This window comes from Hypanus sabinus, chromosome 12 (genome assembly GCF_030144855.1).
Source record: "Hypanus sabinus isolate sHypSab1 chromosome 12, sHypSab1.hap1, whole genome shotgun sequence".
In the NCBI taxonomy this organism is placed as follows: domain Eukaryota; kingdom Metazoa; phylum Chordata; class Chondrichthyes; order Myliobatiformes; family Dasyatidae; genus Hypanus; species Hypanus sabinus.
Genome location: NC_082717.1, coordinates 27724791 through 27739409, shown reverse-complemented (window position 1 = coordinate 27739409; position 14619 = coordinate 27724791). Strand labels below are relative to the sequence as shown.

At 40.8% G+C, this 14619-nt stretch overlaps 1 protein-coding gene across 7 annotated transcripts in view; it reads left to right on the top strand.

Annotated features, from left to right (window-relative positions):
• The window catches only part of LOC132402718 (CAP-Gly domain-containing linker protein 4-like), a 332263-nt gene that overhangs the window by 282089 nt on the left and 35555 nt on the right, over window positions 1-14619 (top strand). For all 7 annotated transcript variants that reach the window (XM_059985680.1, XM_059985681.1, XM_059985679.1 and 4 more), the window contains one exon: window positions 8902-8977. In XM_059985680.1, coding sequence (XP_059841663.1) covers window positions 8902-8977 — 76 coding nt within the window. The remainder of the gene's footprint in view (window positions 1-8901; window positions 8978-14619) is intronic.

Sequence of the window (14619 nt, the reverse complement as noted above, 5' to 3'; positions counted from 1 at the left end):
AGATGTCCGTCTTCCAAGCCGCTTGTGAAGATCCCGAAATGCAGGCTGATTGATGAGTTCCAAAGAGTGTGAAGGCTGTGAAGAACTTAGTTTGAGCGCAGCTGTGGATCATGGACCCCAACAGGACCCCAGCCACCTTGAAAAGGAATAAAAGGACTTGAGAACAGGAAAGTTAAACTGTTTTGCAGATGAATTGGAAGAAGTTGGCCAGGTCCACAAAAACATTTGGCACTATCCTTAGATCCTCCCACTCCAATATTGCTGTATTACTACTACTTTTTGCAAGTCCAAGTCATATTCTGCTCATTGTAGTTGCTTAGCTCAAACTGTTTTGACTTATTAATTTTTTGAACAAAGGTTCTTTCCCCAATTATTTAATATCAAGGCTGCCTCACCTCCCCTTCCATTTTGCAATTCCTTTATGAAAATGTACTGGAATATTAGCTTCCAGCTTTAGTCACTTTGCAGCTCTATTGCTGTATTGGCTAATAGCTTGTATACATTTGTTTCAATTTGCATTATTAATTCTTCCACCTTGTTAAGAATCCTCAGTGCAATTAGAAAAAGAGCTTTCAGTTTTGTCCTTGTTACCCTTATTCCTGGCTCTAATTCGAATAGAAAGTATAGCCGTAAGATTGCATGCACATTCCTTCCTGACAAACTCAGTACTTCAGTACCTATTATACCACCCTGCAGTTTCACTTCCATCATTTCTCCAAAACTGGTTACCTTAGAAATAGAACAAGATGAATCATCATCCTGGTAGAGAACTTGGTGATAATATTTGATCAGGATCAATGAAATGTCATTGATTTGAAATGTTACCTTCTCTTTCTTACTTCATAGATGCTGCCTGACCTGCTAATTGTATCCAGTGTTTTATATTTTATTATATTTTATTACATATATTTAGCATCTGTAACCTTTTTGCTCTTGAAGTCCTAATCAGGGCACTATGGCCATTAAATTAATTGTAATGGTTCATAGAGAGGTATTGGAAAAAGCTGCAGAGGCTAAATCCGTTGGAAAATTCGTAATTACATTTAAGAAACAAAGCAGGCAGATAGAAAAGATACTGAAGTATTGAAAAGTCTAACAGGCTCTTTGGTTGAATGTTCCAGTATTTCTGAGTTAGACATAGGAACATTGAAAACCTACAGCACAATACAAGCCCTTCGGCTCACAAAGCTGTGCTGAATATGTCCTTACCTAGAGTTGGATGTTAGTGAATGAGAAAAGCTTGAAAGATGAGGGCTCCAATGTAATAATACTATTGTGATGACTGTACAAGCTGTAGACTTCTATATCCAGGAACATAGTCCTGTACAGTTAACCAAAATTGAATTATGAGATTATTTATATGAATATCTTCAGTAATATTGGTACTTTTTGCTTGGAAGTAAGATGACGATACAATTTATTTGTGGCTGACAATACTACTGGGCAAAATAGTATCTGATGGAGGGTTTTCAACCTGAAATGTGAAATTTCCACAAATGCTGCCTAAATGGCTTAATATTTTGATTATTTTCTGTTATTATTTCAGATTTCTAACATCTGTAGCTTTTTTGATTTTCATTATTTATAGCTGGCTTCATCCTGTTTGTGTCTCACATTCTGAACATGAAGCATAGAACACGTAGGACATTGAAAATAGAACGTAAAATAGTACAGCAATGTAAAGGCTCTGTGGCCCACAATGTTTGCCAACCTTTTAAACTATTCCAACATCAATCCAACTCTTCTAACCAACATAGCCCTCCATTTTTTTCATCAATGTGCCTGTTTAAGTGTCCTGAATGTATCTGCCTCTACCGCCACCCTGACAGCACATTTCACTCTCTGTGTAAAAAAAAAGACATGCCTCTGATATCCCAACTATGCTTTAATCCCATCACCAAAAAGTGTGTGTGCATTTGGAAGGGTATCCAGGACATCACCAATTACAGGACAACATCACCTGACTGTGCAGATGATGCCTCCCTCCCAGATGCGCTGAATAACTTCTACGCCCAGTTTGAGGCTGAAAATGACGAGGCGGCCGAGGAAGTCCACCCCTCCTACAAATGACCAGGTGCTGTGTCTCACCGTGACCGATATGAGAAGAACCCTGTGCAGGGTCAACCCACGGAAGGCTGCTGGACCTGACAACATCCCTGGTAGAGTGCTCAGAGAATGTGCAGACCAGCTAGCAGATGGTCTCACTGACAGCTTCAACATCTCCCTGAGCAGCGCCTCCATTCCAACATGCTTCAAGGCCGCCACCATCGTCCCCGTGCCGAAGAAGTCTTCAGTGTCCTGCCTAAATGACTACTGTCCCATTGCACTTACATCCATCATCATGAAGTGTTTCGAGAGGCTCGTCTAGACCCTGCCGCCCCCCTCACTGGACCCCCTGCAGTTTGCTTACCATCCCAGCCGCTGAACAGATGACACCATTGCCACCACCCTCCACCTGGCCCTAACCCACCTGGACAAAAAAGACACATACCGTTCAGATGCTGTTCGTAGACTTCAGTTCAGCATTCAACACAATCATCCATCAGAAACTGATTGGAAAGCTGAGCCTACTGGGCCTGAACACCTCCCTCTGCAACTGGATCGTAGACTTCCTGACTGGGAGATCTCAGTCAGTCCGGATCAGGGGCAGCATCTCCAACACCATCACACTGAGCATGGGGGCCCCACAGGGCTGTGTGCTCAGTCCTCTGCAGTTCACTCTACTGACCCACGACTGTGCTGCAACACACAGCTCGAACCACATCATCAAGTTCGCCAATGACACGACCGGGGTGGGTCTCATCAGCAAGAATGACGAGTCAGCTTACAGAGAGGAGGTGCAGCAGCTAACGGACTGATGCAGAGCCAACAACCTCTCTTAATGTGAACAAAATAAAGGAGATGGTGGTGACTTCAGGAAGGCATGGAGCGACCACTCCCCACTGAACATCGACGGCTCCTCGGTAGAGATCATTAAGAGCACCAAATTTCTTGGTGTTCACCTGGTGGAGAATCTCACCTGCTCACTCAACACCAGCTCCATAGCAAAGAAAGCCTAGCAGCGTCTTTACTTCCTGCGAAGGCTGTGGAAAGTCCAACTCCCACCCCCATCCTCATCACATTCTACAAGGGTTGTATTGAGAGCATCCTGAGCAGCTGCATCACTGCCTGGTTCGGAAATTGCACCATCTCGGATCGCAAGACCCTGCAGCGGATAGTGAGGTCAGCTGAGAAGATCATCAGGGTCTCTCTTCCCGCCATCACTGACATTTACACTACATGCTGCATCCGCAAAGGAAACAGCATTATGAAGGACCCCATGCACCCTTCATACAATCTCTTCTCTCTCCTGCCATCTGGGAAAAGGCTCCGAGGCATTCACGCTCTCACAATCAGACTATGTAACAGTTTTTTCCCTCAAGCTATCAGACTCCTCAATACCCAGAGCCTGGACTGACACCTTGCCCTATTGTCCTGTTTATTATTTATTGTAAATGCCTGCATTGTTTTTGTGCACTTTACGCAGTCCTGTGTAGGTCTGTAGTCTAGTGTAGCTTTCTCTGTGTTGTTTTTTTACGTAGTTCAGACTGGTTTTTGTACTGTGTCATGTAACACCATGGTCCTGAAAAAGTTATCTCATTTTTACTATGTACTGTACCAGCAGTTATGGTTGAAATGACAATAAAAGTGACTTGACTTATGCCTTCTTGTATTAGCCATTTCCATTCTGGGAAAAAGTCTCTTGCTATCCACTTGATTTACACCTCTTATCACCTTATACACCTCTATCAAGTTGTCTCTCATCCTCCTTTGCTCCAAAGAGAAGATCTTCAGCTCACTCAACTTATCCTCATAAGACACTCTGTAACTGGTAAATCTCCTCTGCATGCTCTTCAAATCTTCCACAGCTTTCCTATAATGAGGTAACCAGAACTGAACAGAATACTCCAAGTGTGGTCTCACCAGAATTTTATAGAGCTGCAACATTATCTTATGGCTCTTGAACTCAATTCCCTGATTAATGAAGGCCAACACTCCATGCATCTTCTTAACATCAATTTGTGTGGTAATTTTAGGGGGTTTATAGACATAGACTCCAGGATCCCTCTGTTCCTCCACACTGCTAAGAATCCTAAGATAAACCTTGTATTCTGCCTTCAGGTTTGACTACCAAAGTATATCACTTCACTTTTTCCTGGATTGAACTCCATCAGTCACTTCTCTGCCCAGGTCTGCATCCTATCAATGTCCCATTGTAACATTCGATAATCTTTTACACTATCCATAACTCCACCAACCTTCAAGTCATCTGCAAACATACTAAACCACCCTTCCACTTCCTCATTCAAGTCATTTATAGAAATCACAAAGAGTAGGAATCCCCAAACAGATCTCTGCAGAACAGCACTGGTCATTAATCTCCAGGCAGAATATAGTCCGACTGCTACCACCTTCTGCTTTCTGTGGGCAAGCCAATTCTGAATCCATGCAGCCAAAATTTCCTGGAGCCCATGGCTCCTGACCTACCATGGGGAACCTTGTCAAATGCTTTACTAACACCCATATACATCACATGCATTGCTCTATCTTCATTAATTTGTTTTGTAACTTCCTCAAAGAATTCAATCAGGCTCGTAAGGCACTACCTGTCCCTCACAAAGCCATACAGACTGTGCTTCTCCATATGCTCATAATTCCTATCTCAAAGAACCCTCTCCACTAGTTTTCCCACCACTGACTCAGTGGTGTATAACTCTGAGGATAATCCCTGTTATCTTTGTTGATCAAAGGAATAACATTTGCCAACCTCTAATCTTGTGATGCTATTCCTGTGGCTAATGAGAATGCAAAAATCATCACCAAAGATGCAGCAGCCTATTCTTGTGCTTCCCATAGGAACTTGGATACTGTATATCCTATCTGGCCCTGGGATGTCCTCTTTCAAATGTTCCAGCATATCCTCTTTCTTAACGTCAACATTTTCTAGCATTTCAGTCTGTTTAACCACGTCCTCACTTTCATGAAGGTTCCTCTCACTGGAGTATATTCAAGGGAAGTATTCATTAAGGGCCTCCCCTATATCCTCAGACTCCAACCATGTTTCCTCTTTGTTCCATGATTCATCCTACCCCCCACTCTAGTCATTCTTCTGTTCTTCACATATGTGTAGAATGGCTTGGGGTTTTCCCTAATCCTATTCCCCAAGGCCTTTCTAGTTCTCCTAAGTCCCTCTTGGCTACCTTATAACTCTCCACAGCCCTGTCTGATCCTTGCTTCTTAAACCTTAAGTATGCTTTTTACTTCCTCTTGACTAGATATCTCATATCTCTTGTCAATCATGATTCATTCACCCTACATTCTTACCCTCCCTCAGTGGAAAAAAGCTATCCAGAATCCAAAACAACCTCAACATTTCTGTTGTGTATTACCTTGAGTATATCTGTTCCCAAGTTATGCTCCCAAGTTCCTGCCTAATCGTAGTTTGTCCTCCCAGAATTAAATACTTTTCGATACCTATCTGCTCCTATCCCTGCCCACGGCTATGGTTATTGCTGGGACTTGAAAAACTGAGTTACAGAGGAAGGTTGAATAGGTTAGGACTTTATTCCCTGCAGCATAGAAGAATGAGGGGAGATTGATAGAGGTATATAAAATTATGACGGGTATAGATAGAGTGAGTGCAAGCAGGCTTTTTCCACTGAGGCTAGGGGAGAAAAAAACCAGAGGACATGGGTTAAGGGTCTAGTCAGCCTGTCTACATATTGTGTCAGGAATCCTTCCTGGGCACATCTAACAAATTCCATCCCATCTACACTTTTTGCACTAAGGAGGTGCCAATCAATTTTAGGGAAACTGAAGTCACCCATGACAACAACCCTGTAATTTTTGCACCATTCCAAATCCTGCCTTCCACTCTACTCCCTTCTTGTTTCTGACTTACACCCACACTAACTCAGTAGATGATCCGTCATGACATCCTCCCTTTCTGCATGTGTGATACTGTCACAGATTGCATATGGAAGACTACCAGATCTTCCACATCCTGCAAGAGGAGCACACCACTTCCCTTGGAACCATTCTCACTACTCTAGCTAGGTATTAATAAAGAAAAAACACAGAAACGTGACAGCAACCTCAAGATAGCCACAGCACAGAAGCCTCATGAGTCAAAGCCTCAGTTCCCCACTCTTAACTCTGTCCATTGATACAGTGGCACTCCCACAATGGTCAGTCCAACTAAACCTCACTACTTTTATTGCTTCTTGCCAAGTGCCTGATAATCCAAGGGATTAAAAACTCCAGCAGGCTCCTCTTGCTTTTTAAAATCTGGCGTTCTCACCACAGGTAACGGCATGCACAATCTCAAGCATTGTGGAAAGCCCCAACAGGTCCTACTTGCTTTTTAAATCAGCATAAGCCAATTTGTTTATTGGCTTAAACCAAATAAGCATAAGCCAAAGACACGTCACAAATGGAGGAAATTCAGTAGTTTGGAACAGATCAGCTGTTTATATGGCTTTGCACTTTGGTACTAAAAGGAAAACACTCTAAAAAGAATGCATCTTAGATGTAAGGCCAATAGTGTTTGAAGTACCACTTGAAGGATTGAAATTTAAAGACATCATCATCTAGTTGTCGATTTATTTGCTCTTGAGATACTGTAGATACTTTCAAAACAGTTGGACTGTATAATATGTGTCACTGCCCATTTCTCCAGCAATTAGCCAGAGCATGCTAGATTGATCTTACTTATGCAATCATTCAGACTTGTTATACCCATGGATAAGCACGAGTGTCTGGATTATAATGACTGTTGCACTGAAATGTGTGAACTTTTGTTCTATTCTGGCAAGAAGCTGATAAAAGAACAATCTGCATTTAGGTGAATAAATGAAATAAAGTAAGTTACAAAAGTTGGGGACAGACAGTACTTCTAACCTGACTATTATTTAGTTGTAAAAACATTCAATATATTAGGCATTTATTTAAATGTGCATTAACCAATGAGCAGTGTATTGGTTTTCCTTGCAATATATTGGTTAACTGAATGAGACATTTCTTTATATTCCTTGGTTCATCCCACATTTAGACTACCCAGTGGAGGAAAAGATCATAAGATTCCTTTTCAACATTCATTTCACAGGGTGATGTTTGTAAGGATACTCCATTTTTCTATTTGATACACGTTTTGAGACTCTGCTAAATTGACAGTGATTTATTACACTGTTAGAGTACATTAGGTATTCTTAACAGTGGACTGCAGAGCCAAATAATAGTAGAAATCTTGATAAAATATCTTTAGTTCCTTTGAGCTAAATCAGACTTAATAGTAATAGCTGTGATAAAAAGTTTAGTATAAATTAAATTTTACTTTTTTCTGTTAAAGTTGTTCAGCAGTAACTGAACTTGAATTGAGGTTTTCCTTGTTCTCAATTATAATGAGGACCAGAATAACTTGCTGCTCACATTAAATAATCTCAAAGTGTTCAATTGAAAGAAGGATGTCAATGTAAGGAAGGGGAATTAAGATGGATGATAAAACTCCTAAAGAACTGATGGATTTTGAAATGGTTGTGCAGAGTGAAGAAACTGAAGCAATGGAATTTGTTGAAGTAACAATTGGTTGTGAGAATTTTAGACTCTAGTTACACTTTTAAGTAGGAATTGATCCAGTCTTATTGTAAGTAATTGCTTTGAGGAGAATTGGGTAGCTACAACACAAGATGCTAAGGTAGAACTGCTCCTAACTAGAGTGAACTGCAAAGGGCTAGTTGGGAGAATGTTAAGAAGATGAGAAAGGAGGAAAAGGAGAGAATATCTATAGTTGGCTCTGATGAGGTCATTAACATTTTCTTAGCATTATTCTGGATTCCTGGTGCTTGGAAGTTTAAACCCCCATGCTGTTTCAGAAGGTATGAGTAATATTTCTGTATACTTAATGGCACTGACAAGCAGGAATTATGGCCAATAGTTTTGTTTAAAGTCTGGATTGGTTAATTTGCATATTCTTTTCTTGGGTTGGTAGCTCTGCCACTTTGCTATCTTGAATGCATCAATAAAGTTATTAGAAAATTAAGTGAATGAGCCATGTACTGTTTCTCTATCAACTGGTTTGATGCCAATCTATTGCTGGGCTGAAATAAGTAATGGGCCTGCAAAAGTTTCTAATATTTTAACTGTTTGCATGCCTTTAAAGGACTCTTATATCATGTGTACTTATTGTCATATGAAGAGTGTTTGATGGCTCTGGGCCTGTATTCACTAGAATTCAGAAGAATGAGTGGTCCACTTCATTGAGGGTGAAAGGCCTTGATAGAGTGGGAGTGGAGAGGATATTTCCTATGGTGGGAGACTCTAGGACCAGAGGACACAGCCTCTGATAGAGGGGTATCCTTTTAGAATGGAGGTGAGGAGGACTTTCTTCAGCCAGAGTATGGTGAATCTATGGAACTCTTTGCCACAGACAGCTGTGGAGGCCAAGTCTGTATGTATATTTAAGGTAGAGGTTGATAGATTCTTGATTGGTCAGGGTTTGAAACGATATGGGGAGAAGGCAGGAGATTGGGGCAGAGAGAAAAAATGGATCAGCCATGGAGCAGACTTGATGCACTAAATGATCTAATTCTGCTCCTATGTCTAATGTTTAAATGGGGATTAGTAAGCCAATATGTACCCACCCCTCTGAAGGGAACAAATTAAGCCTAGGTTTTTGAAGCAAAAACAGACTTGTTTTTAATTTTATGAAAATATTTTGCATTTTAAGGACATTGTCTAATTGGTAATTATTTCCCTATATGTTCACTCTATATAGGATTAAATTATTTTGAAACTTCACTCTAAGCTTTAAGAAAAACGATGACGATTTTAAAAAATCTTTTCCTTATTGTTCCTGCTGTATAGGTTTCCATCGAAGTTACAGCACCCCATCTGCTCTTCCATCGCCAGGGGACATAAAACGAAAAAACTCTTCAAGCAGGTAATGTTTGATCCTGGAGATTCCTATTGGTAACTGAAAACAGCACATCGTACAATGATGGTGATTATTGGTTCTCCCATTCCATGGGACAGGTTTTCGTGTTGGTTGATATTCAATATGCTTCTTCTAATTAAACAATGTTTGACATTGGTCTTCATATCTTGTGATACATTCAGTGTGCATGAATTAAATGTGGCATGAAGGTGAAAATGCAGAGAGTAATGAATAGTTTTTAATAAAATATGGAAGGAGGATGGATAGGCAAAGGGAATATTTATGACGTGGGGCTATGATTGCCATGATGATAAGCAGTTGATTAAGCTATTTAACAGATTTATGAAGTTATTATGGTAGGGGTAGGGGTGAGTGGAGTGTGAGGAAGGTAGGTGGGGAGGTGTTATGGAGGCAGAGGCAGAGAGAAAGTCAGCGTAACATGCAAATTTGAATTAGTATTTGGATTACTTGCTGCAGAACTGGCCAGTTCTGATACAGTTAGAGAAAGTGAGTGACCTGAATTAATTGAATTCAACCTTGAGTCTTAAAAGCATGCATACCAATAAAAGATCAAATGATTTTCTTCAAACTTACTTTGGATTTCACTGGAAAAACTCAGGAAACCACAGTGAGTGTGAGTGTGTGAGAATGAAAGTGATAGGCAATTGAAAGTTCATGGTAGCCCCTGTAGACTGAAGAGAGATATTTTGCAAAACATTTATAATTCGATGTTTGGTTCCTCCAATGTAATTCAGAAAGAGAGTGAGGAATATCATTCATTAAGTTGGAAGATACGCAAGTGAATTACAGTTTCACCTGATAAAACTGTTTGGGTTCTAAATGGTGGAAAGGGATAGGTTGCCATAATGTTCTTGCATTTGAGGCTATTGAGAGAAGTGGTTTGCTTTTTGGATTTGAGGAGTGGACCAGGGTGATACAAGAAGCCAAATGAATCCACTCCAGCTATTTGCACCCAATTAATCCATTCTCAGTCAACATTAAAACAGTGGAAGGATTTATCAACAGTGTTTTCATGATCATTATTCAGTAACCTGACAATTGATACCCAGGATTACTTGACTTCAGACCTCATTATAGCCATGCCTCAGACAGTGTTCCTTTGGTGACTTTGGTGACTCATTTTGTCCATCTTCGTCCCATTGCAGCTGGACAATTTGTTGTTACATAAGCTTCTTCAATTTCCATTCATTTGCAGAGCATCTAGTTATTGGTACTAAGTCAATTGAGTGTAGAAGCCTGTGTAAATTATTGTTCCTGATAATTTCTCCATGACATATAAGAATTTCAACTTCATTTAAAGTTAAACTGCATTTAACTTCAATATTGAATGATAGACTTTTTTCCATAACAAACCTCCAAAAGGCTCATGAAATAGAGTTGACAGTAGAATTTGGATAGGAAGGGGCTTGGGATATTAAAGAGGAATTCATTGTGTTTACTTGTCAGTAAAGGAATGGCTGTTGCTTTCAGAATTAAAGCATGTTTCTGAGAGGTGGAGAGAGGAGTGTGAAAAGTTAGGGTAGAAATAGGTGAGATTTCGGTGATATAATTCTTCATTCACGGCACTGGATCATCCGAAAGACCCGAAGGTCTGTTTGCTAAGTATGGATCAGGTGTTTTTCAATGTTCATTTTTATGTATTAGCCATTATGTAATTTACTTTTAAGTATTTATAATTTTAGCTTTAATGAATTAATTAATTATGTCATTCAAAATACTTGGATTAAAAATAGTTGAAGATGACATATACTTTAATATGCAAAATCTGTCCTAGCAACCAATTAGTAGCGAAAATGTCAAATGAAATTAGATGCCTGCAGTTAACAATGTTATTCAGAATGCCTGAAAATTCAATGGCAGTGTATTCCTTTTTCAGCATTATTCAAATGAAAATTAGTCTTTTAATGAAGGATTGTTCCCAGATTGTATTGTGTAATGCAGCAAATTTGATGGGCATTTCCAAACAGTAGGCACTTTGTATCCCAAACTTGACTTCTGCCTTCAGTACACACGTAATGATGTTCCTTTCTGTGTAGCACTTCCTTTGGAGCATTGCAGGGTATCAGGGATCACAGTGTACTGGGGCACCTGTGATCAATTATTCTAAGGATGATTTCGTCTCATACCACTCAGCTGTGAAGCATGCATGACATGTAAGATAGTTATCAGAATCAGAATCCTTTATTATTGCCAAGTATGAGGACACATACAGGGAATTTGATGCCGGTTTCCCTGAGCTCTCTCTGTACAGAATTAAAAGCAAACAAAAACAATAGTGCAAATAATCACTATGAGGTCCACCTCATTGAATGTACAGGTGGACTTGATTTACAATAGACTAAAATCCAAGTGTTCATAAGACTGATGGCATTCGAAAAGAAACTGTTCTTGTACCTATTTGTCCTGGCATACTTTGATCTAAAGTGCGTACCAGAAGGAAGGAGTTGGAACAGGTGATGTCCAGGGTGTGATGGGTCTACAATAATGCTGCTTGCTCGCTTCCTTACTCTAGATGCATGTAAGTCCTGGATCAAGGGCAGCTTCATACCAATAATCCTTTCCGCAGCCCTGACAGTTCTTCGAAGTCTATTCTTGTCTTGTTGGTAGCTGATCCAAACCAGACAGTGATGGACAAACAGAGAACAGACTGGATTATTCCTGGGTAGAATTGAATCAGCAGCTCCTGAGGCAGGTTGTACTTCCTGAGTTGACATAGGAAACACAACATCTGCTGAGCCTTTTTGATAAGTGTGTCTGCGTTTTGATGTCCACTTCAGGTCCTGGGAGATTGTGACACCCAGAAATCTGAAGGTCTCCACAGCAGACACAATACTGTTGAGTATAGTGAGTGCGGGGGGTATTGGGGGCTCCTCCTGTAGTCCACTGTCATCTCCACAGTCTTGAGCGTATTTAGCTCCAGACTGTTCTGACCACACCAGAGGGCCAGCTGTTCCACCTCCTGTCTGTATCACCATCTCGGGTAAGGCCAATGACAGTTGTGTCGTCTGCAAACTTCAGGAATTTAACAGATGGATCCTGTTAGGTGCAGTCATTAGTGTAAAGGGAGAAGAGCAGTGGGGAGATCACACATCCCTGGGAGGCGCCGGTACTGATTATCCGGGTGCTAGAGATGATGCTCCCCAGCCTCACTTGCTGCACCCTGTCAGTCAGGAAGCTTGTGATCCACTGACAGATGGCGGGGGGGGGGGGGGGACAGTAAGCTGGGTGAGTTTGGAGTGGAGGATTTCTGGGATGATGGTGTTAAATGCCGAGCTGAAGTCAACAGACAGGACCCTCACAGAAGTTCCTGGGTTGTCGAGGTGTTGTAGAATGTAATGCAGTCCCATGTTGACTATTTGCCCAATAAGCAAACTGCAGGAGGTCCAGCAGGGGGCCTCCCTGAGACACCTGCATTAAACATGGCTTCTCAAATCACATAAGTTTCCTGGCAGCTCCATCAATCTGCTGTCATCCAGTCCTATAATCACTTGCCTTGACCTTGCAACCCAGCAACTCTGTGATTTCACCCTCTGGTATACTCATTCTGAGTATCTTCAAATTTCCCTGCTCTGTTTCTCGCAGTCCTTATTTTCTAACTACTGAACACAAACCCCTCTAACCCTTTTGCCATGTAGTGGTGAAAAGAAGGCATCAATTTCAAATTTCCTATTGCTATCCAAGCACGGGAACACCCAGCCTATGACTACAAAGAGAACTCCAATGCAAAATTAAAGGCAAGGAATGATGGAAACCTTTCATCTCCAGTGCCTATGAAAAGTATTCATATTTGAAATATTTCATGTTTAATTGTTTTACAGCATTGAATCACAATGGATTTAATTTGACTTTTTTGACGCTGATCAACTGAAAAAGTGAGAACAGATCTCTGCAAAGTGATCTAAATTAATTACAAATATAAAACACAAAATAATTGATTGCACAAGTATTCAACTCTTCTCCCCCCCTAATATGACACACCAAATCATCACTGATGCAGCCAATTAGCTTTCGATGTCATGTAATTAGCTAAATGGAGATCTATCTGTTTTTGGAGACTTGTGTGCTGTCAAGGTGATTGTAGTAAAAATACACCTGTATCTGGAAGGACGAACTGGTGCCGAGTCAGTTTCCTGGAAAAAATTACACCATGAAGACAAAAGAACAGTCCAAGCAAATCCGCAAAAGGTTATTGAAAAGCACAAGTTAGGAGACAGATACAAGAAAATTTCCAAGTTACTAAATATCACTTGGAGTACAGTTAAGTCAATCATCAAGAAATGGAAAGAAAATGGCACAGCTGTAAATCTGCCTGGAGCAGGCTGTCCTCATAGACCAAGTGACCGTGCAAGAAGGGCACTAGTGAGGGAGGCCACCAAGACACCAATACCAACTCTGGAGGAGTTACAAGCTTCTGTGGCTAAGATGGGAGAGACTGTGCATACAACTGTTGCCCTGGTGCATTACCAGTCTCAGCTTTGTGGGGCAGTGACAAAGAGAGAGAGCCATTGTTGAAAAAAAAACACACGTGAAATCTTGGCTAGAGTTTGCCCAAAGGCACGTGGCAGACTCTGAAGTCAGTTGAAAGAGGGTTCTACTTTCTGATAAAATCTAAATTGAGCATTTTGGCCATCAGTCTAAATGCTCTGCCATCAAAAACTCACCACCCCTATCATGAAGCATAGTGGTGGCTGCATCATGCTATTGGGATGCTTCACTGCAGTAGACCCCAGAAGGCTTGAACAGGGTAAAATGAATGCAGCAAAGTACAGGGAAATCCTGAAGGAAAACCTGATGCAGTCTGCAAGAGAAGTGCAACTTGGGAGAAGATTTTTTTCCAGCAAGAGAATGACCCAAGCATAAAGCCAAAGCTACACAGGAATGGCTTAAAAACAACAAAGTTAATGTCCTGGAGTGGCTAAGTCAGAGTCCAGACCTTAATCTAATTGAGAATTTGTAGCTGGACCCAAAGGTATGTTTACTCACAATCTCCATGCAGTCTGACAGAGCTTCAGCAGCTTTGTAAAGAAGAATGGGGAAAATTGCACTGTCCAGATGTGCAAAGCTGATGGAGCCTATCCACACAGATTCAAGGCTGTACTTGCTGCCAAAGGTGCATCTACTAAAAACTGATTTGAAAGGGGTAAATAATTATGCAACTATTTTGTTTTTAATAATTGTAATAAATTTAGACCAATGTGTGGAAATTTATTTTCACTTTGACACAAAAGAGTCCTTTCTGTTGATCAGTGTCAAAAAAGCCAAATTAAATCTACAGTTCAATGTTGTAAAACATGAAAATATCCAAGGGTGAATACTACTTATAGGCTCTGTACCTTGTAGGCAGCCTAATCCACTGCTGTAGAAGGCCACCAAGACACCAATACCAACTCTGGACAAGTTACAAGCTTCAGTGGCTAAGATGGGAGAGACTGTGCAAAACTGTTGCCCTGGTGCATTACCAGTCTCAGCTTTATGGGACAGTGACAAAGAGAGACCCATTGTTAAAAAAACCATATGTGAAATCTCGGCTTGAGTTTGCCCAAAGGCACGTTAACATGGGAGTATTTTGGGATACTTTGGTCATGTTTCCTTACAATATTCCAGGATTGTAGGGGTGAATTGTACCC